Genomic DNA, 27,817 nt, shown 5'->3' on the forward strand with positions numbered 1-27,817 from the left:
GTCAGCTGCAAAACCCTTCAAAACACCATCCTGAAATTACCTTAACTCATGTGACAACTCATGCCACTGGAGTGGTAATTTCAGCCCAACAAGAGCTTCCAGCTGCAGAGATTCACATAAGTGCAAACTGGACAAAACATACAAAAATAGACTTAAGGACTAAAGTGTCCAACTTAGCTGAGCAGAAAACTGGGAGCAGGAACATGCAACAGAATAACTCTGGATACATTGATGGCCAGCATCAGAATGACTGAGGAGCAAGGTTAAATAGGATACTCCCACATCCTGATAGGAACAGGTGAACTGAGAAGGCAAAGCTTGCAGGACACCAGTACCACAAGAGACCACCGGGGGAGCCCACGAACCGAATCACAACAGTACCCCCCCCTTAAGGAGGGGGCACCGAACCCTCACAAGAACCACCAGGGCGATCTGGATGAGCCCTATGAAAGGCACGGACCAAATCAGAAGCATGAACATCAGAAGCTGTAACCCAAGAATTATCCTCTTGACCGTAGCCCTTCCATTTCACCAGATATTGAAGTCTCCGTCTGGAAACACGGGAGTCCAAGATTTTCTCCACCACGTACTCCAATTCACCCTCAACCAGCACAGGAGCAGGAGGCTCAACAGAAGGCACAAGTGGTACCTCATACCTCCGCAATAATGACCGATGGAAGACATTATGGATAGCAAAGGATGCTGGGAGGTCCAAACGAAAAGACACAGGGTTAAGAATTTCCAAAATCTTATAAGGACCGATGAACCGAGGCTTAAACTTAGGAGAAGAGACCCTCATAGGGACAAAACGGGAGGACAACCACACCAAGTCCCCAACACGAAGACGAGGACCAACACGACGATGGCGATTAGCAAAACGTTGAGTCCTCTCCTGGGACAACTCCAAATTGTCCACCACCTGCCCCCAAATACGATGCAACCTATCCACCATGGTATCCACTCCAGGACAATCCGAAGACTCCACCTGACCAGATGAAAAACGAGGATGGAACCCTGAATTGCAAAAGAAAGGGGAGACCAAAGTGGCAGAACTGGCCCGATTATTAAGGGCAAACTCAGCCAACGGCAAAAAGGAGACCCAGTCATCCTGATCAGCAGACACGAAACACCTCAGATAAGTCTCCAAGGTCTGATTAGTACGTTCCGTCTGGCCATTTGTCTGGGGATGAAATGCAGACGAAAAAGACAAATCAATGCCCATCCTGGCACAAAACGCCCGCCAAAATCTGGACACAAACTGGGATCCCCTGTCGGAAACAATATTCTCCGGAATACCATGCAGCCGAACCACATTCTGAAAAAACAGGGGCACCAACTCAGATGAGGAAGGCAGCTTGGGCAAGGGCACCAAATGAACCATCTTAGAAAAGCGGTCACACAGTTCCTTTTCTCTCCTGCTTCAGCCTATAGATTAAACATTTTGGGCTGGCCATACTGTTATGGTTTCCAATGGCAAGGAAACATCAGAAGCATATAATAAACGGACAAGCTCTCGGGTGATGGAAACTAGAGCTGACCGCGATGCTAAACCTACACACCACACTAGAAGTAGCCAGGGGGCATTCCTGCGTTGTCTCTAGATGCCGCGCGCCAGCCGGAGAACTAACTACCCCTGGTAGAAGAAAACACAGTCCTGGCTTGCCTCCAGAGAATGTCCCCACAGGAGATAGCAGCCCCCCACATATAATAACGGTGAGAGCAGATGAAAAGACACGTAGTATGAAAGCAGATTTAGCACAGAGAGGCCCGCTAACTAAATAGCAGAAAGATACAACTGAGGACTTCGCGGTCAGCTGCAAAACCCTTCAAAACACCATCCTGAAATTACCTTAACTCATGTGACAACTCATGCCACTGGAGTGGTAATTTCAGCCCAACAAGAGCTTCCAGCTGCAGAGATTCACATAAGTGCAAACTGGACAAAACATACAAAAATAGACTTAAGGACTAAAGTGTCCAACTTAGCTGAGCAGAAAACTGGGAGCAGGAACATGCAACAGAATCACTCTGGATACATTGATGGCCAGCATTAGAATGACTGAGGAGCAAGGTTAAATAGGATACTCCCACATCCTGATAGGAACAGGTGAACTGAGAAGGCAAAGCTTGCAGGACACCAGTACCACAAGAGACCACCGGGGGAGCCCACGAACCGAATCACAACAGGAAAGCAAATAACGATAAGAAGACACCACAGGCCGCGGTCTGTCCTCTATCTGTCCTATATAGCATACAACTGACCACACAATAGTTTACATTATGCCCATTTCTTTCCTTTTTTTGCAAAATTTGATTTTTTTCAGTAATTTTTTAATATGCGTTTAACAGGTGTACGGAGACTGTCAGCCCGTAGTGACCCTGATTTTACCCCAAAGTGCCCACTGAGGTATTATGGGGGATTCCCTCTAGATCAGGGGTCCTCAACTTCACACATTCAGAGCCACATTGACCTAGAGACGGTGTTGAGCCACGATCTACACCAATACATCCTAGAGACCCCCTGCGTGACCCTATTAAAGGGTATAAATCCCCAAAACATCCCACTTACGAAGTAATAGTGCTCCCTTCCCCCTTAGAAACTAATATTGTCTGGGTACCCCCATATGAAATAGTGTTGCCCTCGGTGCCCCTTTTACAGTAGTGACACTTTTGTGCCCCCTTAAAGTAATAATGTCCCTCCAATGCCCCTTTCACAATTAAGCCCCAAGTGCCCTTTGTCGGGTAATATTCTAACGCCCCCTTATAAAATATGTTCCCTGGGGGCCCATTTACACGGACATGGCGGCTGCTCAGCTCAGTGTGTACAGAGACATGGCGGCTGCTCGGCTCAGTGTGTACAGGGACATGGCGGCTGCTCGGCTCAGTGTGTACAGGGACATGGCGGCTGCTCTGCTCAGTGTGTACAGGGACATGGCGGCTGCTCGGCTCAGTGTGTACAGGGACATGGCTGCTCGGCTCAGTGTGTACAGGGACATGGCTGCTCGGCTCAGTGTGTACAGAGACATGGCGGCTGCTCAGCTCAGTGTGTACAGGGACATGGCGGCTGCTCGGCTCAGTGTGTACAGGGACATGGCGGCTGCTCGGCTCAGTGTGTACAGGGACATGGCGGCTGCTCGGCTCAGTGTGTACAGGGACATGGCGGCTGCTCGGCTCAGTGTGTACAGGGACATAGCGGCTGCTCGGCTCAGTGTGTACAGGGACATGGCGGCTGCTCAGCTCAGTGTGTACACGCACATGGCGGCTGCTCAGCTCAGTGTGTACAGGGACATGGCGGCTGCTCAGCTCAGTGTGTACAGGGACATGGCGGCTGCTCAGCTCAGTGTGTACAGAGACATGGCGGCTGCTCAGCTCAGTGTACAGGGACATGGCGGCTGCTCGGCTCAGTGTGTACAGAGACATGGCGGCTGCTCGGCTCAGTGTGTACAGAGACATGGCGGCTGCTCGGCTCAGTGTGTACAGAGACATGGCGGCTGCTCAGCTCAGTGTGTACAGAGACATGGCGGCTGCTCAGCTCAAGTGTGTACAGGGACATGGCGGCTGCTCAGCTCAAGTGTGTACAGGGACATGGCGGCTGCTCAGCTCAAGTGTGTACAGGGACATGGTGGCTGCTCAGCTCAGTGTGTACAGGGACATGGCGGCTGCTCAGCTCAAGTGTGTACAGGGACATGGCGGCTGCTCAGCTCAAGTGTGTACAGGGACATGGCGGCTGCTCAGCTCAAGTGTTTGCTTCTTGTCACTTCCTCATGATTGGAGAGGAGGGAAAGCAAATAACGATAAGAAGACACTACAGGCCGCGGTCTGTCCTCTATCTGTCCTATATAGCATACAACTGACCACACAATAGTTTACATTATGCCCATTTCTTTCCTTTTTTTGCAAAATTTGATTTTTTTCAGTAATTTTTTAATATGCGTTTAACAGGTGTACGGAGACTGTCAGCCCGTAGTGACCCTGATTTTACCCCAAAGTGCCCACTGAGGTATTATGGGGGATTCCCTCTAGATCAGGGGTCCTCAACTTCACACATTCAGAGCCACATTGACCTAGAGACAGTCGTGAGCCACGATCTACTCCAATAAATCCTAGAGACCCCCCTGCGTGACCCTATTAAAGGGTATAAATCCCCAAAACATCCCACTTACGAAGTAATAGTGCCCCCTTCCCCCTTAGAAACTAATATTGTCTGGGTACCCCCATATGAAATAGTGTTGCCCTCGGTGCCCCTTTTACAGTAGTAACACTTTTGTGCCCCCTTAAAAAGTAATAATGTCCCTCCAATGCCCCTTTCACAATTAAGCCCCAAGTGCCCTTTGTCGGGTAATATTCTAAAGCCCCCTTATAAAATATGTTCCCTGGGGGCCCATTTAATAGATGAAAATGGCCCACTCTAATAATGTCCTGCGTTTACTTTAAAAAGTAATAATGTCCCCCCCAACAAAATTATAACTTTAGTAATAATACACCAGAGTGCCCCCAAACACGCCACAGAGCCGAGAATGTTCCCAAAACTAAATGATGCCCTTAATGATTATTAATGCCCCAGGGGGCCCACCCAAAAGCGTAATGATGCCTCGGAGTACCTCTAAAAAGTAGTACTGCCGCCAGGATGTCTACTTTAAAAGTAAAAGTGCCCCAGAAGAAAAATAAAAAATCTATCCTTGTAGGTCCCCAACAAGCCCACCAGCCCAGTCTGTTTCTTTTAGAGTCTAAGCGCCGGTGGTGACGTGGTAGTCCTGCTTCCTCCCTGTCGGCTTTCCCAGTGCCTTTTCGGATTGGTAGACCCATTGCAAAATTATGCCTATGTCACACCGCAATTATGATCTCGCAGCGGTGATGCAAGTGGGAACGTTCACAGGGTCAACATGGCAACTGAATCAGGGTCCTGCAAATCTTTTTCATCATCTCCATTTATAATAGTGTTCACAGCACCGCTCCATACACTGTGTAGTGGACGTTCACCGATACTGCAGCTCAGCTCCTATTGAAATGAATGTGATCCAAGCTGCTGTACCTTTGAATGGCCACTACACGGCTCCATCCACTACATCCTGCCTCTGGCGGAGCTGATAATAGCTGATTGGGGAGGCTCACCCCTTTAATTTCATCTTTATGCCCTATGTGGATAGCAGATAACTCATCTTAAAGGAGTATTCCCATCTTATGGCTTATTTACACAGGCCTAAATTTAGTTGTTGCGCAGCGATGAGGGCAGAAAGATAGATAATGTGATTGTCGTTGCCCCATACAGTTTCATGTCATCTCCTAATTACACGGGGCGATGCATTGCTGATAACGATGACTTTTGTGCATGCACAAAAATTAAGCGTTTTGCTAGTCTGATAGGTGATTGTTGGTGTATTTACATTGGTTTCCTATGAACACTTTTCTCCAAATGGTTCGTGTAAAAGGTCCAGGTAGATGGAGCTCTGGAATCACTGCCAACCCTGAATATGAAGGGGATGCCGGTCCAGTATAACGCTGCTCAGTCTCTTCCCTTCACAACGGTGTCCTAGCTAACTGCAACCATCACTTGAATGGAGGTGTGCTGCAGCTCCCCTACCCAACAGGTGGTGGCGCTGTGCGTGGGTGACTGGGCCGAATGCTACCCCAGCATTCTTAGGATCGGTGGGGGTCTCCACCAATCATGAAGCGATTAATGTCATATTCGAGCAAAGTGACTTCTTCAGATGGGAACACACCTAGTACAATTAGAAATCACAACTAAAGTGTCTTCCCGGGAGGAGCCTCATGTCTTGATTGGTGGATTCACATAGGCTCGGTTTACTGCTGAGCACCTCATCATAATATAAGCAATTAGTTATGGTAATGTGGGACAAAGTACTATTATTATGTTTTATAGCCGTGTTATTGCTGACAACTTATTTTGTGATTGCTTCATTGTAGAAGCCGGGATGCAATACCATAATATAGACCAAGGGATCCGTTACTCTGCTCTTGGTGAAGGCTGCCGTCTGCCTCTCTCGAGTGTCTCCCACCAACCTTGTCCTATGATACTAAGCAGCGGCCGTAATGTGTTTGACCCCCCAGCTGAATTCATTATGGGAAATTTATCTAGTAATTGGTCAAAAAAGGATTGTTGGAGTCATTTGCATCCATCGGAGGGGGGTTAGGTGCAGCCTCAGCCGTGGGGTTGGATAGTTATGGGAATCTCGCATACAACGAGAAGGCTACATAAGCCTACTGGTCTGTCGGTATCTAGTTCTCGCGTACGACAAAATCTAACTCTTACAAGGAATAAGAATTATTATTCCCCCACAACCCCACCCACAACAAACCAGCACCCACCAAAAGAAAAATAGAGAATAAAAAATCAGATCTGAAAGTTTCCAAATTTGATGAAACGACAATGAGCAACTTCATTCAATTTTCTTTTAACTGCAAGTATTTCCACCCATATTTATTGTGAGTGATGACATCGTGTGCACGGCATTGCAGACACTTTTTTTTTTTTTTTTAATTCATTTTGTTCATTGAAGTCACACGACACAAGGCCGCCCGGCCGTAATGAACCCTACAATTATCTCCTTGTAAACCAATTTGAAACAGTTCTTAAAACAATACTCAAGGGTGTAAACAAAACATGTCCATCACCCATGAGTTATACAACAGGCCTGATCCACTACCCATGCGTGCAGCTAACCACTACAAGTTTACACCTTGATTGCTGTTTTTGGACATTACTTGTCATCCACGCCCAGGCATTACTTTTCACTTACAGTGTAATTCATCCTTCCGTACCTTTGCACTGACACCTAAGTTCTTAAGGAGAGTTCGTCAGCAGTTTTGACCCTACAGAACTGCTGATAGTGTTAGATAGAAGAGGTGTAGGGGTGATCATACCTTGATGTACTGTTTATGCAGCAGTATTAATAAGAAAAGTAAGTTTTATTTCGATTTGCAAGACTGTCCCTAGAGCTGGCCATACACATGTGATAGCTGTCGCCGGAAGGTTCATTTGACCGACCGCTATCTCTACCAGACCCTCAGATACATGAGCTCTCCGCTTATATCCACTGTAAAGATAAGGATCTGGAATTAAAATTCCAACTACTCAGTCCTTCTCTCCCCTGACAGATATGGACGCCTCTCAACATATCACATCAGTCGGATGGTCCTAATGAAATCGGCAGGTTCAGCAACTTTCACTTAATGTGAATTGGAGCCTTTAGGCTAAAATACTCTCAGCTCTGCAACTACTCCCCCCCTATTCTTGAGTGACAACTCTTGGGAGCTCTATAGCCAAAGAAAGGGGGTCTTGTGTCCCCCATCTGAATGGAGCAGTAGTGTTCATGCAGGATCTATAGACGCATACAAGTTAGTGGAAAGGTGTTCATGTACATGCAGAAATATTGGGGCAGTGATCGAATCTTTGTGATTTCAGCTCTACATGCCACTATTTTTTATTGAAAATGAAACAACTGAGATGCAATTAAAGTGTAGAGTTTCATGTTTAATTAAAGGGGTTGAACAAAAACCTCCTGTGAAACATTTAGGAATTGCAATCATTTTTCTACAAAGCCTCCCCATTTCAGGGGCTCAAAAGAAATTGGACAAATTAACTTTATCATAAATAAAATGGTCATTTTTAATACTTTGTAGAGAATCCTTTGCAGACAATGCTGGCCTGAAGTCTGGAAGTCACGGATGTCCCCAAACATTGGGTTTCTTCATTTGTGAGGCGTTGCCAGGGCTTTACTGCAGTAGTTGTTACTTGTTTGTGGGTCTTTCTGATTTATATTTTGTCTTCAGCATGTGAAATGCTGCTTGTTGGGGCTGAGGTCTGGCTGTTGACTTGGCCGTTACAGAATATTTCACTTCTTTGCCTTAAACTCCTGGTTTTCTTTTGCAGTATGTTTTGGGTCATTGTCCATCTGTATTGTGATGCGTGGTCCAATCAATCTTGCTGCATGTGCTTCACTCTGAGCAGAAAGTATCGCCCTGTACACTTCAGAAGTCATCTGGCTACTTCTGTCACATCAGTAAAGACTAGTGACCCGGTGCCATTGAAAGCGACGCATGCCCGCGCCATCACACCGCCTCCACCATGTGTTACACAGGATGTGATGTTACGAGGATCATGAGCCGTTCCAAGTCTTCTCTATATTTTCTCTTATCATTCTGATACAGGTTAATCTTAGTTTTGCTTTTCCAGAACTGGATGGCTTCTTTAGATGTTTTTTTGGCAAAGTCTAATCTGCCATTTTGATTTTTCAGGCTGATTAATGTTTTGAACCTTGAGGTGAACCCTCTGTATTTGCTTTCATGAATTCTCTTTATGGTAGACTTAGATACTGAAACACCTACTTCCTATATCGTGTTCTTAACTTGAGTGGATGCTGTGAATGGGATTTTCTTCACCTTGGGAAGGTTTCTGTGATCAGCCACTACTGTTGTCTTCTGTTAGTCCATGAGCCAAGAACCAAATTTGACGATATCGGTACCAAGCGGAGTGACTAATTCTCTTTGGTATTTTTAGGTAGATGCATGTCTGTAGTTTATTTTTTGATATGATAGCCCTTACATATACGTAGCTTATTAACCCCTTCAGCCCTAGGCCTATTTGTACCCAAGTGCCTAAGCCAATCTGACCTGTGCCACTTCATGGGCTAATAACTTTGGAACGCTTTCACCTATCCAAGCCATTCTGAGATTGTTTTCTCGTGACATATTGTACTTCACGTCAGTGCTAAATGGGAGTCAATATATTTTACCTTTCTATATAAAAAAATGCTAAATATTCGGAAATTTTGGAAAAATCGGCAATTTTTTAACTTTGAAATTCTCTGCTTTTTACAAAAATACTGATACCCCCCATAATAGTTATTAATTTACACTCCCCACATGTTTACTTCATATTGGCATCATTTTGAAAATGAAACCTTATTGTTTTACGACGTAATAGGGCTTATAGTTTTATGCGCAATTTTTCACATTTACAGCAAAACCCACTTTTCAAAGGACCAAGTCACTTCTGAAGTCACTTTAAGGGGCTTACATAACAGAAACCACCCATAAATTACCCCATTTTGCAAACTACACCCCTCAAGCTGTTCAAAACTCATTTTTAAAAACTGTTAACCCTTTAGGTGTTCCACAGGAATTTTAGCATGAGCCAAGAACCAAATATGACGATATCGGTACCACCCGGAGTGACTAGATGTAGTATTTGTAACAAAATTTAATCCAAGTTATGTAAATACACACTGAACATGTCATGTGCATATATATATATATATATATATATATATATATATATATATATATATATATATATATATATATATATATGTTACTCCATAATATCTTCAACATCGGACTCTGAATCTGACTGTTGTTCTACTGGCTCGTCTTCAGTACCCTTGTTCTGGCATGTCTGTAATCTGCACATGTCTGTGCACTTCAGGCCATTGCTGAGGCAAGTACACTGAGGAAGTTCACATGACCGCACACACTTGCAGGACAGTAGCTGTATAATAGCTTCTGGTGCTGGTGCCCCTTGCATCCACTTGACAACAAGCTTTCCGTCGTTATCTATCATCCAACCGCAGTCTGTTGGGTTTGCAACCCATGGCTGGCTCTGCAGACTTCTCCTCCAGATCGCAGCCTGGTAGTTTGCACGCAGTGCATGCATGAAAAGGCAGTCCTGGCAAGGAGGGAGTTGACTTGACTCTACCACTCCACGTCTGGCACAGAACAGCTGATAACGGAGCCTGTTTACCTCAGTTGTTTGGGTAGTTGGCAGGTACATGTGGCAGGTGATTTCCTGTAACTTCTCAAAAAGTTCGGTAGACACTTCCCATGAACGGCCAACTTCCTGAAAGGCATCCTGGTATGTCTTGTTCATCTTCAACTGCTTGAGTGTCGTCATCTTCCCACGGCCAGCGAATGCACTGACGGTGTCACAGCCTGTAAATGCATGCATACCAATCAATGAATCACATACGCTGCCTCCCAATGTTCGGCTCAGAGTGGTGATATCCAGGAATCTTGTCCGGTTCTGTGTACCGCATTTCTGGAACAGGTGGGATGGGATTTTGTGGCACATGCCCAGACACAGGACCATGACATCAGTATCCTCCGAAGTGATGATGACCGACTTGTAACCAGATTCTGCTGCATGAAGAGCATGGAGAAGGAGGCGTGTGTCTGCTTCTTCTTGATTTGACTTAAGGTCAGCAGCCTCTTCCCACTGTTCTTTGGTGATCTTAAAGCAGAGCTGCTCACATGTGACATACAGCTCCTTCTCCTCAAGCTTCTCCCTGTGGTGTTTCGCCTTCCATTCTTCTACCAGAAACTTTATGAGACTTGCCTTGTTGGAGGAACTACTTAGAAGCTTTTTCCACTGCTGGATGTTGTGCCCATGTTGAATGTTCTTGAAATGGATCCCTGTGCCTTCATATCTGTTGACTCTTTCTGTATCTTTGATGGATGTCTCCTTGTAGACGTCAAAGACAATATCAATGCGCTTGCTCTTAGCACCCTCATGGATAGCGCGACTCATTGCTGTGCCTGCTAGCTGGCCAAATGTTGCATTGTTTCCCTTCAGTTTCTGAACCAGGCTCATCCCATCAATGATGGTTGCAGAGGGCTCGGGGATCACTTCTGCAGGACGAGCATTCCTCTCCAACTCCCTTGCGAGGGCAGCCTTGTTGGTCTTGCGGATAGACCCATCACCATTGGCAAGTGCCCATGGCAATGGACCCAGGGGATGAGTCAAGACATCACTCATTTGTAGCTTTCTGTTCTCAGCTACAAGTATCATCTGGCCAAATAGGTTTCTGTCAGCCTTCAAAATTACCTCCTTGCCAAGACCTTGTCTGCGTGTCTTCATTTGGATGTTAGAGAACGTTTTAAGTTTGTTCTTCGTCATCTTGTCATGAAACAATGTAGTTGGCTTATCGGTACCCAAACGCTCATCCTTGAATGTTTGATATGCATCCTCTCCTATACTGTATGCCCCTTGAAGGTCTTTGGCTACATCTGGTGGTGCTACAGTCGCTGTTGACAAACTGATAAGTTCACCATTATGCTCTTTGTTGAAGGGGTTCACCCAACCTGTCTCCAGCAGTTGAACGAAAGATTGGACATCGGCTTCATCTCTTCTAATCCTAGACACCTGTAGGTCTGAATGGCTGAAGTCAGTATATTGTTGGCCTACCAGGGCCCTCAGCTGCCTCAAGTACATACTGCGGTACTCTGATGTCAGGTAGAACCTGGAAACAGCTCCAACTTTGAGGCTGAAGCCTTTTGTGCCCCCTGGTGTCTGGGTGTCTTTGTTGATTGTCTCTTCAATGGTCTGGTCCACAGGAATTCGTCCAAAAGGATTCTTGCTACCGATCTGGACCGAAAAGCCACCTTGCATGAAGTATTCATGGACCTCTGGGTGTTCTATGGGCAGCCGAGACATTGTGGCATAGTAATAGGTTAGGTATCGGGCATAGTTGACCTTGTCATAGGCAAAACACCATGGTATCATCTGTCGGATTGCTCCTAGGTGAAGCATCCAGTTGCCTTCTCTTGAAGCTCGAACCAGGGCCAGCATGGTCTCGACCATGTATGTGTCAGTGTGTACGTGTATGTGTCAGTGTGTGTGCGTGTGTTGGGGCACCTCAGGGTGTCTTCAAATGTGACATAGCCCCCTAGATTTCTTCCAGTAAAATTTGCACTCCAAAAGTCATTTGGCGCTCCTTCCCTTCCGAGGCCTGCCGTTCCCCAATACTGCAGTGTACGACAACATATCGGGTGTTGTTGTGTTCGGGAGAGATTGGTGAACAAATAGTGGGGTGCATTTTTTGCTGGTACACCTCTTAAAAATAAAAAAATGAGCCTAAAATGACACCTTCATGTAAAAAATGCACTTTTTCCATTTTCTCAACCAAGTGTTTCCAACTACTGTGAAACACTGGTTGGGTCAAAGTGGTCACTATACCCCCTAAAAGATTCCTTGGGGGTGTAGTTTCCAAAATAGGGTCACTTTTTGGTGTTTCCACTGTGGGGGTACCTCAGGCAGCCTTCAAATGTGACATGGCCCCCTAGATTTCTTCCAGTGAATCCGCCACCCAAAAACCACATAGCGCTCCTTCCGTGTTGAGCTGTGCTGTGTGCCCATACTTTAGTTTACGAGTACATGTGGGGTGTTTCTATAAACTGCAGAATTAGGGTAACCAAGTTTGGGTTTGCCGTTAACCCTTGCTAGGTTGCAGGTAAAATTGGATTACAATGTAATATCTGGAAAAAAAATGAAATTTTGAAATTTCGCCTTCATTCTGCTAAAATTCCTGTGGAACACCTAAAGGGTTAACAGTTTTTAAAAATGAGTTTTGAACAGCTTGAGGGGTGTAGTTTGCAAAATGGGGTAATTTATGGGTGGTTTCTGTTATGTAAGCCCCTTAAAGTGACTTCAGAAGTGACTTGGTCCTTTGAAAAGTGGGTTTTGCTGTAAATGTGAAAAATTGCGCATAAAACTATAAGCCCTATTACGTCGTAAAACAATAAGGTTTCATTTTCAAAATGATGCCAATATGAAGTAAACATGTGGGGAGTGTAAATTAATAACTATTATGGGGGGTATCAGTATTTTTGTAAAAAGCAGAGAATTTCAAAGTTAAAAAATTGCAGATTTTTCCAAAATTTCCGAATATTTAGCATTTTTTTATATAGAAAGGTAAAATATATTGACTCCCATTTAGCACTGACGTGAAGTACAATATGTCACGAGAAAACAATCTCAGAATGGCTTGGATAGGTGAAAGCGTTCCAAAGTTATTAGCCCATGAAGTGGCACAGGTCAGATTGGCTTAGGCACTTGGGTACAAATAGGCCTAGGGCTGAAGGGGTTAATAAGCTACGTATATGTAAGGGCTATCATATCAAAAAATAAACTACAGACATGCATCTACCTAAAAATACCAAAGAAAATTAGTCACTCCGGGTGGTACCGATATCTGGCCCGGCTCATGGACTATGTGGGTGTCCAGGCCTTTTTTGAGATCCCAAGCTCACCAGTGCTCTTTTTTTTGTTGTTGTTGCAGAATGTGCCAAACTGTTGATTTGTCCACTCTTTACATTTCTACTATATAATGGATTTTTTCTTTTTTTTTCAGCCTAATGATGATCTGTTTCTCTTTCATTGAGAGCTCCATTGTCCGCATGTTGTGGGTTCACAGCAACAGCTTCCAAATTCAAATGCCAAACCTGGAATCCTTTTACCTGCTTAATTGATTATTCATTAACGAGGGAATAGCCCATTTAACAGCTTTTGAGATAATTGTTTAATTACTTTTGGCCTCTTTAAAAAGAGGCAGCTACATATTAAAAACCTGTAATTCCTATATCCTTACTCAAATTAGGATGTGAATACCCTCAAATTAAAGCTGACTGTCTGCACATTAAGCCCATATTGGTGATAGAACTGGATGTTGAATATGTTTTGGTAAAGTTAAAATGCCACAACTTGTGTCACTGTCCAAATATTTGTGAACCTAACTGTATATGCGCTGTTTCTCCATTTACATAGGGGAGGTCAGGACTCCTATTCTCAGGATCTGTGGGGTCCCACCACTGTGAATCGGTAATGTTATTCATGGGACCGCCCCTGTAATGCTGAGACTGGACAGCACTTCACTTTGGAGCACTTGTGCAGAATCCAACTTCATTTTTGTCATTATAGGAGTTGTGCCAAGTTTGTAAGTTAGCCCCTATCCATAAGATGGAGGATAACGCTGTTCTCTGAGAACCACGGCGATCCCTGTTATCTTCAGCGTTCCATAGACAATGAATGGAGCAGAGGTACACATGGTCACTCTCTGCTCCATTCAGACCTGAATTGGTCAGGGACCAAGTTGGAGATACACATGTCAAGTTTTTTTTTGTTTTTTTTTTAAATCGAGCGTCTGTTATTGGCAGGATAGGCTATATGTGAGACAAAACCAGGTCCTTGGGTTTATCAAATCAGCATCAACGTTTACTACAGGAGCTTGAAATGTTTCCTGGAAGACATGTAATCATTCAGTCTCTTGTATGAAATCTGGAAGATGCAAAATTCTCTCATTGCCTCCCCTTTATGTAAACATCAGATGTTCTCCCTTTATTGGGATGATACCAGTTTTACCATTTTGAGTCAATAATCACAACATGGATTTGAAGCTGGAGATGCAGAAGGTATTCAAAGGGCAGAACAAAAGATTCTCTGAAGAAATCAAATCAATCTGCAATCATCTGAAAAATAGAAGATGCAGTGTTATCCTGAGAAAGCGGGTTGATCTTCTGGGAAATGTAGAGTACAAGTTGTTTAACTGCACAAGGACGGTGATAGACAGATAAGAAGCGAGGAATTACATCTGCGTCTTACTCCAAAGTCCATTTAGTCTTAAAAATGGCCATTAACGATAGGCAGAAATAGATTGATGGTTGAAATATTCTGTTTTACCCTTCGCCACGACAGCACCCCACATGAGAGAGAGGGATCCGCCCATAGGAACAGGAAACCTACAGAATAAAAGGAGGCGGTCCCCTCTCCTCCTCAGTTTAGGTTTCCTGTTTCTATGGGAACCCCGAAGTACCTGCAGTCCAAAAAGGATTCCTGGGCCATGCACCCGCCTGCGTCAGTCTCTGGTGGAACGGCAGGGGCTGCGGTGCCAGAAGCAGCGGCGGGGGAGCCACTGTTTGCAGCCTCCCCCCTCGTCTGATCGTCTCCATGGTCCGGGTTCGGTACCGCTGGGCCGCCCGGATCCATGAGGACGCGCGCGCTCAGCGGCCGGCTTCTTATCCAGCAGCCGCCGCATGGTAAGGAGGAGCGGCGCGTCTAACCCGGAAGTCGCTGGAGCACTTCCGGGTTGGGTCCGGGGAGGCAGGAGATTCGGCGCCAGATTTAAAAGTGCAGCACTAGCGTCGGCCGGTGTGTGTAAGTATGGCTTCACCGGCCGATGTAGCGCACTTGTCTGCAACAGAGCAGTCTCCCAGTAAGGAGACAAGCGCCAGGAGCAGCACCAAAAGTGGAGATCGATCCCAGGAAAAGCGATCTGCCACCAGACAGAAAGGTCTTTCAGCCAAGAATCCGCCTCCAGAACCGGTACCTGTCAGCTTCACTGGGTGAGTTTTAAAAGAATCTCTTCCCATATGCTGATATATGTTCCTCCTATATCCCCTTCCTCTAGACTAAGAAAAGGACACATAAAACCAAACACAAAGAATGTGCCTTATGCTTGCAACCCCTCCCGGACTCATATACTAAGAGGTTATGTGCAGAGTGCATCGTACTGACCTTACGGCAAGAAAACGTAATGACCCCGTCTGACGTTAGAGCCATAATTCGTGAAGAGATGCAAGGTCTGGCCCATACAAGTAGCACCAGTACCCGCCAGCCCAGCAGGTCCCGATCTCCAGTAAGCTCGGAGTCAGAGGTAGTGCAAAAATCCTCTGATGAAGAGGAGTCCCAGCAAAGTTCATCAGAATATGAAGGAGGGCTTTGTCTACCAAATAGTAGCGTAGACAGTTTAATTAAAGCCGTCAGGAGCACGATGGGGTGCCCAGATGAGAAGGGAAAGAAGTCAGCGCAGGACATCATGTTCGCGGGATTAGGACAAAGAAAACGAAGGTCCTTCCCCACCATACCCACAATTAAGGAGCTGGTTAAGAAAGAGTGGGAAAAACAACATACAAGAGGATTCTTGCCATCCTCTGCTAAAAGACGCTACCCCTTCAGTGACGAAGAACTTAGTTCCTGGCAAAAAATTCCAAAAGTTGATGCGGCAGTGGCTTCAACTTCTAAACAGTCGGTCTTGCCTGTGGAGGACTCAGGGACTCTAACGGATCCGTTAGACCGAAAGGCAGAAGCCTTACTTAAGAGGTCATGGGAGGCAAATACGGGGGCATTCAGGCCAGCCATTGCTAGCACCTGCACTGCAAGGTCACTGCTAGTATGGACAGAGCAGCTGGAGGAACAAATTAGAGGGGGAGCTTCGAGGAATACAATTCTGTCGAAAATCCCTCTAATGAAAGACGCAGTAGCATTTCTAGCAGATGCGTCGGTAGATTCACTACGCCTAACAGCCAGGTCAGCCGGCCTAGTAAACACAGCACGGCGAGCACTCTGGTTGAAGAATTGGAAAGGGGACGCACAGGCCAAAGCAAAACTTTGCGCGATCCCCTGCCAGGGTGAGTTCCTATTTGGGAAAGCTCTGGACGAGCTCTTAAATAAAGCAGGAGAGCGGAAGAAAGGCTTCCCTAACCAGTACCTTCCCTCTTACAGGAGAGCTTTCAGGAGACGCCCCTTCACCAGGAATAAACCTACTGAGCAAAGGGAGCGCTGGGAGGCAAAGGATCCAAAACAAAAAGGTGCTCTGTTTTCCGGATCCTATAACCAAAAACGCAACAAGTACCGTTAATTATGAAGTGGGCGGTAGATTGAAGTATTTCTCTTCTAAATGGAAATTAATAACATCTAGTCCTTGGATTATGGACATTATTGGGAATGGATTAAAGTTAGAATTTGATAGAATCCCTTGGGATTCTTTTATTGTAACATCTCCGAGAGGTCAACAACAACAAGAAGCTCTGGAATCAGAGATCCTATCGCTTCTATCTAAAAAAGTATTGATAGAAGTTCCCCGGGATCAAGAAGGGAGGGGGTTCTATTCCCCTTTATTCTTGATCAATAAACCGGATGGTTCATTCAGAACCATCATAAACCTCAAAAAACTAAATTCCTTTTTACGTAACCACACTTTCAAAATGGAATCCATTAGTTCTACCATCAAGCTTTTGTTCCCTAGGTGTGTCATGGCCGGGATAGACCTAAAAGATGCATACTATCATCTTCCAATACATGCCGAACACCAGCAGTATCTAAGAGTAGCGGTCATCCTGGAGGGACAGGTTCGTCACTTCCAATATGTGGCAATGCCATTTGGGCTTTCTATGGCCCCCCGCATTTTTACAAAAGTGATGTTAGAGGTAATGGCTCATCTACGCCAACGGGACACTTTAATAATACCCTACCTGGATGACTTTCTAGTAGTAGGGAATTCTGTAGCTCAATGTAAATTGCGGTTATCTAACACAATCTCATCCCTGCAGGAGTTGGGTTGGATTATCAACTTCGAAAAGTCCAGGCTGAATCCAGACACTACTCAAATGTTTCTAGGGATCCAGCTAGACTCAGTAAGTCAAAAAAGCTTCCTCCCGCATTCAAAGAAAAGGACTATACAGTCAAAGGTGTCAGAAGCGATAAAGAACCCCTACATGACACTAAGGAAGGCTATGTCCTTACTGGGATCATTGTCCTCATGTATCCCGGCTGTACCATGGGCTCAATTTCATACCCGCCAATTACAGTTCGAAGTACTGTCAGCCCAGGGACGGGTAGGACACCTAGAGAGTAAACTAACTCTCTCTAGAGATGTCATAGAATCTCTATCCTGGTGGCTAGATATGGGACACCTTTCAGGGGGTGTACCATGGATAATAGATCCATCCAGAATAATTACTACAGACGCCAGCCCTACGGGATGGGGTGCACATATGGAGGATGATATAGTCCAGGATACCTGGAATCAGTCAGAATCATCATGTTCATCAAATTGGAAAGAGTTAACAGCAGTAGGGAAAGCCTTAAATTATTTTCTTCCACAGATCCAAGGAGCAGATGTAAGAGTTTTCTCAGACAACTCCACCACAGTGGCCTATGTAAACCGCCAGGGCGGTACACGGTCAGGAAGTCTGATGACCATCGCAGGAGAGATCTTCCAGTTCGCAGAGGCTCATCTTGCGTCCCTAACAGCCCTACACATCAGAGGCATAGAGAATACCAAAGCGGACTACCTCAGCCGAAACAGGCTGCGCCAGGGAGAATGGTCCTTAAACAGAGCCGTGTTCAGACTAATAACAAAAGCATGGGGAGTGCCTCAGATAGATCTATTTGCCACAAGAGGCAACAGACAGGTAGAAAGATTCGCTTCCCTGAACTCCATGGATCACCCAGACATGCTGGACTCTCTACACCATCCTTGGAACTTCAAACTGGCGTACGCCTTTCCTCCAATGTCTCTGATTCCGCTAGTGATCAGGAAGATCAGGAGGGAGCAAGCAAGGGTAATCCTCATTGCACCCTTCTGGCCAAAAAGACCGTGGTTCTCCTGCCTCCAGAGCATGTGTCTATCCGATCCATGGATTCTTCCATTGGACAAGGAACTACTGTTCCAGGGGCCGTTTTTCCACCCGCAAGTGAAAGGGCTTCACTTGACGGCGTGGAACTTGAGCGGCAATTATTAACTTCAAGGGGTTTCTCAGAACAACTAGTAAACACCCTGCTACTAAGTAGGAAAAGATCTACCACCCTGATATATAGCAGGGTATGGAAAAAATTCTTAGACTTTCATACAGTACCATTCACTAAACAGGTTCCGATAACACCTATTCTAGAGTTCCTACAAAAAGGTAGAGAATTAGGACTATCAGTGAACACCCTAAGAGTCCAGATATCAGCGTTAGGAGCCTTATATGGATATAATATAGCCGCTGATAGATGGGTCTCCAGATTCATTAAGTCTTGTGAACGGAGTAACCCAGTACATATTCCCCGTCTACCTCCGTGGGATTTAAATCTAGTGCTAGAAGCCTTAACCAGCTCCCCATTTGAGCCTCTAGATTCTATACCTCTAAATGTCCTCACATATAAGGTAGCCCTCTTGGTAGCCCTGACCTCAGCCAGACGTGTTAGTGACATCCAGGCCCTATCAGTAGACCCACCATTCTTACTGATATTCCATGACCGAATAGTCCTAAAACCAGACCCCTCATACCTCCCTAAGGTAGCATCCACCTACCACAGGTCACAGGAAATATTTCTCCCTTCCTTTTTTGATTCTCCTGTAACCCCTGAACAACAGAAGTTCCACACCTTAGATGTCAGAAGAGCCATCCTGACTTATATAGAAAGGTGTCAAACATGGAGGGAGAGTAGGGCTCTGTTTATCTCCTTTCAGGGCCGCAAGAAAGGACATGGGGTCACGAGAGCTACCATATCTCGGTGGATCAGAGATGCTATCTGCTTGGCCTATACATCGAAAGGCGAGATTCCTCCAGTGGGTATTAAAGCGCACTCAACACGAGCCATGGCTTCCTCCTGGGCGGAACAAGCGGATGTCCCGATCCATCTAATATGTAAGGCCGCAACTTGGTCTACACCTTCTACCTTTTACAACCATTATAGACTTGATCTATCTTCATCGTCTGATTTGACCTTTGGTAGAGCTGTGCTTAGTACAGTTATCCCACCCGAGTAATGACTCTCTGAAAGTCTCTCATGTGGGGTGCTGTCGTGGCGAAGGGTAAAAAGCCGGATTACTCACCGGTAATGCTCTTTTAATGAGTCCACGACAGCACCCATTTACAACCCTCCCTGATTATGCACAGCCCTTTCTTTAATTCACAAATAATGGTTGTATAGAGTTTTTAAGATATTTTGCTGAATAAGAATTAATACTAAAGCTTTTGCGGTTCCCTTTTTATACTCTGTAAACTAAACTGAGGAGGAGAGGGGACCGCCTCCTTTTATTCTGTAGGTTTCCTGTTCCTATGGGCGGATCCCTCTCTCTCATGTGGGGTGCTGTCGTGGACTCATTAAAAGAGCATTACCGGTGAGTAATCCGGCTTATCCGTTCTTTTGGAAAGATCATTACTGGGCAAGAACCTATCGGACGGCCAGTTGGCAGTTCTCGGATGTTATAGTTGACCGATATATTTTTATACATTTTTACAAAACGACAACTTTCACAGATCAATCTGTGACAGCAGAAAATTATTAATTTATGGCCAACCTACAGGCCAATGCAAATTTAGGTGGTTACCGTATATACATTGTCACGGCTGATCAAATGTGCGTGCTATTTAAAGGGGCTGCCCACTATTGGACTGTTAATAGGTTCTGCACAAATTAAAAACAAAAATCTATACTTATATCCTGGACTGGTGGTGTTTTTCATTTCCGTGTCCCTTGCCGGTCTCTTGACGTAAACAATGTCATGTGACCACTGCAGCCAATCAGCGGAAATGCTGACTTAATTGTGAAGGTTGCAGCCAATCAGCAGCTACTGATTGTCCGCAGCTGGCATGTAACATTTATGTCAGAAGTCAAGAGGAGAACACAGGATTGGAGGAGTGGCACCAGTCCAGGACATATGTGTAGACCTTTTTATCATTTACGTAGCACCATGGGAACATTGATAAGGGGTTATCCACTACTGGATCCCCTTATCAATAAACGTAAGTGGCATGCGATTTGTAATAAAACAGCATCAAGTTTATCGTGTCTCCTGAATTTTTCCTTTGTGTTGTTTTAGGGGCACAGATGAGTGAGGACTAATGGGCCATGTACCCGAGGGGTATGAATAATTCACTCTGCCTTATCTAGGGTATTTAAATACATGGCTATGATAGTGAAATAACATTTTATATAGGGAGAACGAAACCCTAGATAAAGCCATGATAGATTGTGTACTTTTGGATTCTGTCCAGTCCATGCTTCCCCCAACTTGAGGCATCAGGGGACATTTAGGCATCCCTCATAGACATTATATTGTTCATAGATGGTCGGATACATCAACCGACAATGCGTTCGATATGATCGATGTGTTGTTGCATGATGTTAAAAAAAAAAAAAAATTAGATTCCAGTCCATGTTTTGCAACCAAATGTACGAAGATAAAATTATTCCTTTCTTTCCATCCCAAGCCTTCCTAGGATATTATGCCAATAAAGGATTACTTTAATTTTGCCTTGAGCGTAAATTATTTTTTTGGACCAACTCTCACATTGTGCACTCAACCAAAGGACAAAGTATCCAATGTTTAATGCTAGTATCTACTAATCCGTGTACAATAAGAGACATTATTTAATAATTGACATCTCCTATTGCGGGTTGTGGAATCTCGCTCGTTTCTGTCCGTCATGTTAGAGGTTTGTTTCCTATTGTATGCCTATTAATGGTATATAAATATCTCACAACAGTTGATGAATGAAGCCATTCAAGGTCATGTCAGTAGCCCAATGATTTAGGAGGAGAGGCACATTTTAATGAGCCCGGACTAGTTTCAAAACAATAAACAAAGACTGAAATGAGTTGGCTGCAATACGGTTACGCAAGAGTGATATTCGTTCCAATGCTAATATTATGACACCTATTAAGTGGAGAATTTCACTGCTTTATTATCATCGCCTTCAAATCATTACTATGCTTATATAAAAACAATAATGGGTGACGCCTGTAATGTTATTTCTCAATCCTGCAATGATTTGCCTTCCGGCTCTAAATGTCAATGCAAAAATCGAAGTGACGATTAAAACAAGTGGCAAAAGCATGGTTATTTAAGGGTAAAAAAAGTATACTCCTAGTACTATTAAGCTTATATTTGGCTACTGAATGTGCTGTTCTTAGGGCCCAGGCTCGCTTTCTCTAGCCATGTTTCTGTCAAGATTGATTAGCCTTGTCTGTTCGTCTTAGGGTAAATGTAGGCTTTCAGTGGAAATATGTCATCCATGTAGACCAGATTGACAGACTGATCACAAAGGAAGGATCAATAAAGAAAATGTGGACCCTGTGTGCCACCGGACATAGATGCAGAATTCTTGAGATATAGAGTAGACATGGCTCATGGAAGGTTCAATGGACTTGTGTGTGTACTATCCTAAAAGCCATGGTTCTCGAGTTATTCCTGGTTTTTGCAACTGTTGAGCTCTCTTTGTCTGATCCAGAGATCCAACTCTCTCTGAAAGGGAGAAGATACATATTAGAAGAAACTTTTTGATAGTGAGGGTGATGAATGAGTGGAACAAGCGGCCATGAGAGGTGGCGAGTTCTCCTTCAATGGAAGTCTTCAAACAGAGGCCGGACAGACATCTGTCTGAGATGGTTTAGTGAATCCTGCCTTGAGCAGGGGGTTGGTCACACTGACCCCGGAGATCCCTTCCATCTCCAACATTCTATGATTCTATGAACTCTCCGGTATAGCTGTTGATTAAAATTCTGGTTGCTCAAAGCCACCCTTTAAAGCGACTCTCTGATCCTGGGACCATGAGCAGAACATACGGTACATACTTTTACTATGGAGAGGGGGGAATAAGCCATTGCCAAATCCTCTTGTGGCAGACTATCTCCAATGATAGCATGCTGAACATGAAATCTAAGATAACCAATTCTTTTTTTCTTCAAAGGCATCACCATACACCATCACACAGAATGGAGCTGTGGTTGCACGGTGCTCTGCTTTCTCCAGACAATGACTATAGCGGTGGCCGCAAAGTTCTCTGCTTTCTCCAGAAGTCCTGCAGATAATGGAGTGGTGGCCACAAAGTGCTCTGCTTTCTTCAGCAGTCTTCTAGACAATGGAACGGTGGATGCAAAGTGCTCTGCTTTTTCCAGCAGTCATTGAATGGAGCAGTGGCTGCAGTTCTGTTATCTACCATTTCATAGACAATGAATGGAGTGGCAGCCACAAAATGCTCTGCTTTCTCCAGCAGTTCTATAAACAATGAATGGAATGGTGGCCGCAAAGTGCTCTGCTTTTTCCAGCAGTCCTGTAAACAATGAATTGAGCAGTGTCAGCACAGTGCTCTGCTTTCTCCAGCAGTCCTATAAACAATGAATGGAGCAGTGCATACATTGCCACCTAGGAAGACGGGAGACAGACTCAAGGCCTGACTGTACCTTTAACATATTGGCAGAGCGTGTAATTTGGGGTATCCCTGTGCCAATTGGGTGAGATCAAGCCTTTTTTCCATTTTGATACCCGGGACATATATTGGTGTCTTAATGAATTAGTATTTGCTTACCCGTTTAATATAAGGATAAATATGGTCCTACAGACCATCCTATGGTGAATACAGGGAGCATTGCTTTATGGTGCAAAGTGACATACTGGAATGATTATTAACCCAGCTGTTTTTCTGATGTACCTTACAGTAGATTTGGCGCTATACAGTGACATTTTTGCGAATTTAATAAAAAAGAAAAACTGAAATTTCACATGGTCATATGTATTCAGACCCTTTGCTCAAGAAAAATATTTAGAACTAGCTGTACTACCCGGCTTCGCCCGGGTTAATGACTGCTGTTAGCAAAATAGAATGTGTTAACAAAAATTTATTCTGCACACAAAAACCACAAAACAAATAGATAGAAATGTAATTATTAAAAGGCAAAAACTAAGCAAATAGAAGCATTTCACAACATATATTAGCTTTGTTATACTGAGAATGTCTTTGTTGCCTATATTAACCAATCAGAGCTCAGGTTAATTAACTGTAGCAAAATAGAAGCTGAGCTGTGATTGGTTGCTATTGGCAGCCTGATAAATCCCCAGCCAACAGGAAGCCCTCCCCCCTGGCAGTATATATTAGCTCACACATACACATAATAGACAGGTCATGTGACTGACAGCTGCCGTATTTCCTATATGGTACATTTGTTGCTCTTGTAGTTTGCTTATTAATCAGATTTTTATTTTTGAAGGACAATACCAGACTTGTGTGTGTTTTAGGGCGAGTTTTATGTGTCAAGTTGTGTGTGTTGAGTTGCGTGTGGCGACATGCATGTAGCGACTTTTGTGAGATGAGTTTTGTGTGGCGACATGCGTGTAGCAACATTTTGTGTGTTGAGTTGCATGTGACAGGTTAGTGTAGCAAGTTGTGTGCAGCAAGATTTGTGCATGGCGAGTTTTGCGCGTGGCGAGTTTTATGTGTGGTGCATTTTGAGTATGTGCAAGTTTTGTGTGAGGCAACTTTTGCATGTGGTGCAACTTTTGTACATGTGGCAATTTTTCTGTGTGTGCAAGTTTTGCATGAGGTGAGTTTTCCATGAGGTGAGTTTTGCACGTGTGGCGAGTTTTGCGTGAGCCTAGTTTTGCATATGGCGAGTTTTGCATGTAGCGAGTTTTGAGTGGTGACTTTTGTGTTTCGACTTTTATGTGGCGAGGTTGGTGTGTGTGTGTGGTGAAATGTGTGCTGAGGGTGGTATATGTGTTCAAGCACGTGGTAGTGTGTGGCGCATTTTGTGTTTGTGTTCATATCCCCGTGTGTGGTGAGTATCCCATGTCGGGGCCCCACCTTAGCAACTGTACGGTATATACTCTTTGTCGCCATCGCTCTCATTCTTTAAGTCCTCATTGTTCACATCTGGCAGCTGTCAATTTTCCTCCAACACTTTTCCCTTCACTTTTTCCCCATTATGTAGATAGGAGCAAAATTGTTTGGTGAATTGGAACGCGCGGGGTTAAAATTTCACCTCACAACATAGCCTATGACGCTCTCGGGGTCCAGACGTGTGACTGTGCAAAATTTTGTGGCTGTAGCTGCGACGGTACAGATGCCAATCCCGGACATACACACATACATACATACACACATTCAGCTTTATATATTAGATATACCTGTATGTAATCTCCTGTATATAGTATATACCTGTGTGTCATCTCACCTATATATAGTATATATCTGTGTGTCATCTCCTGTATATAGTATATACCTGTATGTCATCTCCTCCTATACATAGCATATACCTGTGTCATCTCCTCCTGTATATACTATATACCTGTAGGTAATCTGCTCCTGTATATAGTATATACCTGTGTGTCATCTCCTCCTGTATATAGTATATACCTGTATGTCATCTCCTCCTGTATGTAGTATGTACCTGTATGTCATCTCCTCCTCTATATAGTATATACCTGTGTGTCATCTCTCCTGTATATAGTATATATCTGTGTGTCATCTCCTCCTGTATATAGTATATACCTGTGTGTCATCTCCCCTGTAAATAGTATATACCTGTGTGTCATCTCCTGTATATAGTATATAGCTGTATGCCATCTCCTCCTGTATTAGCCCTCGTTCACACGTTATTTGGTCAGTATTTTTACCTCAGTATTTGTAAGCTAAAATGGCAGCCTGATAAATCCCCAGCCAACAGTAAGCCCACCCCCTGGCAGTATATATTAGCTCACACATACACATAATAGACTGGTCATGTGACTGACAGCTGCCGGATTCCTATATGGTACATTTGTTGCTCTTGTAGTTTGTCTGCTTATTAATCAGATTTTTATTTTTGAAGGATACCAGACTTGTGTGTGTTTTAGGGCGAGTTTCGTGTGTCAAGTTGTGTGTGTTGAGTTGCGTGTGGCGACATGCATGTAGGGACTTTTGTGAGATGAGTTTTGTGTGGCGACATGCGTGTAGCAACTTTTTGTGTGTCGAGTTGCATGTGACAGGTTAGTGTAGCAAGTTGTGTGCAGCAAGTTTTGCGCATGGCGAGTTTTGCGCGTGGCGAGTTTTATGTGTGGTGCCTTTTGAGTATGTGCAAGTTTTGTGTGAGGCAACTTTTGCATGTGTTGCAACTTTTGTGCATGTGGCAATTTTTCTGCGTGTGGCAATTTTTCTGCGTGTGCAAGTTTTGCGTGTGGCGAGTTTTGCACGTGTGGCGAGTTTTGCATGTGGAGAGTTTTGCGCGTGGCGAGTTTTGAGCGGCGACTTTTGTGTTTCTACTTTTATGTGGCGAGGTTGGTGTATGTGTGGTGAAATGTGCACTGAGGGTGGTATATGTGTTCGAGCACGTGGTAGTGTGTGGCGCATTTTGTGTGTGTGTTCATATCCCCGTGGTGGTGTGATTATCCCATGTTGGGGCCCCACCTTAGCAACTGTACAGTATATACTCTTTGGTGCCATCGCTGTCATTCTTTAAGTCCCCCTTGTTCACATCTGGCAGCTGTTAATTTGCCTCCAACACTTTTCCTTTCATTTTTTCCCCATTATGTAGATAGGGGCAAAATTGTTTGGTGACTTGGAAAGCGCGGGGTTAAAATTTCACCTCACAATATAGCTTTGACGCTCTCAGGGTCCAGACGTGTGACTGTGCAAAATTTTGTGCCTGTAGCTGCGACGCCTCCAACACTTTTCCTTTCACTTTTTCCCCATTATGTAGATAGGGGCAAAATTGTTTGGTGAATTGGAAAGCGCGGGGTTAAAATTTCACCTCACAACATAGCCTATGACGCTCTCGGGGTCCAGACGTGTGACTGTGCAAAATTTTGTGGCTGTAGCTGCTACGGTTCAGATGCCAATCCCGGACATACATACATACATACATACATACACACACACACACATTCAGCTTTATATATTAGATTGAGAGTCCTCAGTGGTTGATACCTTTTAATGGCTAACTGAAAAGATGGTAACAAATTGCAGCTTTCGAGACTACTCAGGTCCCTTCATCAGGCATAGACTAATAGAAATTCTGAAGAATCACATATTTATGCACAACACAGCACAGAAAAATGCCATAGATAAGACTGGTGACGTGTAGCAGAATTACCATTATGTGAGTGGAAAGATATATATCTTGGTACCATGTTAGCCAGTGGATAGAAAAATATTTAGAATTGAGAGTCCTCAGTGGTTGATACCTTTTAATGGCTATCCACTGGCTAACACGGTACCAAGATATTTACCCTTTGCTCAGACACTCATATTTAATCCACATGCTGTCCATTTCCTTGTGATCCTCCTTGAGATGGTTCTACTCCTTTTATTGGAGTCCAGCTGTGTTTAATTAAACGGATAGGACTTGATTTGGAAAGGCGCACACCTGTCTATATAAGACCTCACAGCTCACAGTGCATGTCAGACCAAATGAGAATCATGAGGTCAAAGGAACTGGCCAAGGAGCTCAGAGACAGAACTGTGGCAAGCCACAGATCTGGCCAAGGTTACAACAGAATTTCTGCAGTACTCAAGGTTCCTAAGAGCACAGTGGCCTCCATAATCCTTAAATGGGTGAAGTTTGAGACCACCAGAAGTCTTCCTATACCTGGCTGTCCAGCCAAACTGAGCAATCGTGGGAGAAGAGCCTTGGTGAGAGAGGTAAAGAAGAACCCCAAGATCACTGTGGCTGACCTCCAGAGATGCAGTAGGGAGATGGGAGAAAGTTCCACAAAGTCAACTATCACTGCAGCCCTCCACCAGTCAGGCCTTATGGCAGAGTGGTCCGACGGAAGCCTCTCCTCAGTGCAAGACATATGAAAGCCGCATAGAGTTTTCCTAAAAAAAAAACACATGAAGGACTCCCAGACTATGAGAAATAAGATTCTCTGGTCTGATGAGATGAAGATAGACCTTTTTGGTGATAATTCTAAGCGGTATATGTGGAGAAAACCAGGCACTGCTCATCACCTGCCCAATACAATCCCAACAGTGAAACATGGTGGTGGCAGCATCATGCTATGTGGGTGTTTTTCAGCTGCAGGGACAGGACGACTGGTTGTCATTGAAGGAAACATGAATGCGGCCAAGTACAGAGATATCCTGGATGAAATCCTCTTCCAGATTGCTCTGGACCTCAGACTTGGCCCAAGGTTCACCTTCCAACAAGACAATGACCCTAAGCAAGTTTATTTGTGAAAAAAAAACGGAAATTTGGCAAAAATTTTGAAAATTTTGCAGTTTTCCTAATTTGAATTTTTATGCCCTTAAATCACAGAGATATGTCACACAAAATACTTAATAAGTAACATTTCCCACATGTCTACTTTACATCAGCACAATTTTGGAAACAACATTTTTTTTTGTTAGACAGTTATAAGGGTTAAAAGTTGACCAGCAATTTCTCATTTTTACAACACCATTTTGTTTAGGGACCACTTCACATTTGAAGTCATTTTGAGGGGTCTATATGATAGAAAATACCCAAGTGTGACACCATTCTAAAAACTGCACCCCTCAAGGT

At 44.4% G+C, this 27,817-nt stretch overlaps 1 protein-coding gene and 1 long non-coding RNA gene across 4 annotated transcripts in view; both read left to right on the top strand.

The window, feature by feature from the left end:
• Nucleotides 1-27,817, top strand: part of LOC143787607 (uncharacterized) — a 175,275-nt gene that overhangs the window by 1,802 nt on the left and 145,656 nt on the right. The window lies entirely within an intron of this gene.
• Nucleotides 14,483-20,397, top strand: LOC143788174 (uncharacterized). The gene is made up of 3 exons (XM_077277602.1): nt 14,483-16,197; nt 16,292-16,523; nt 20,382-20,397. Exons 1-3 carry the CDS (start codon nt 15,324-15,326, stop codon nt 20,395-20,397), a joined length of 1,122 nt encoding a protein of 373 aa, XP_077133717.1. The 5' UTR covers nt 14,483-15,323.

The sequence above is a fragment of the Ranitomeya variabilis genome, chromosome 8, assembly GCF_051348905.1.
Source record: "Ranitomeya variabilis isolate aRanVar5 chromosome 8, aRanVar5.hap1, whole genome shotgun sequence".
NCBI lineage: Eukaryota > Metazoa > Chordata > Amphibia > Anura > Dendrobatidae > Ranitomeya > Ranitomeya variabilis.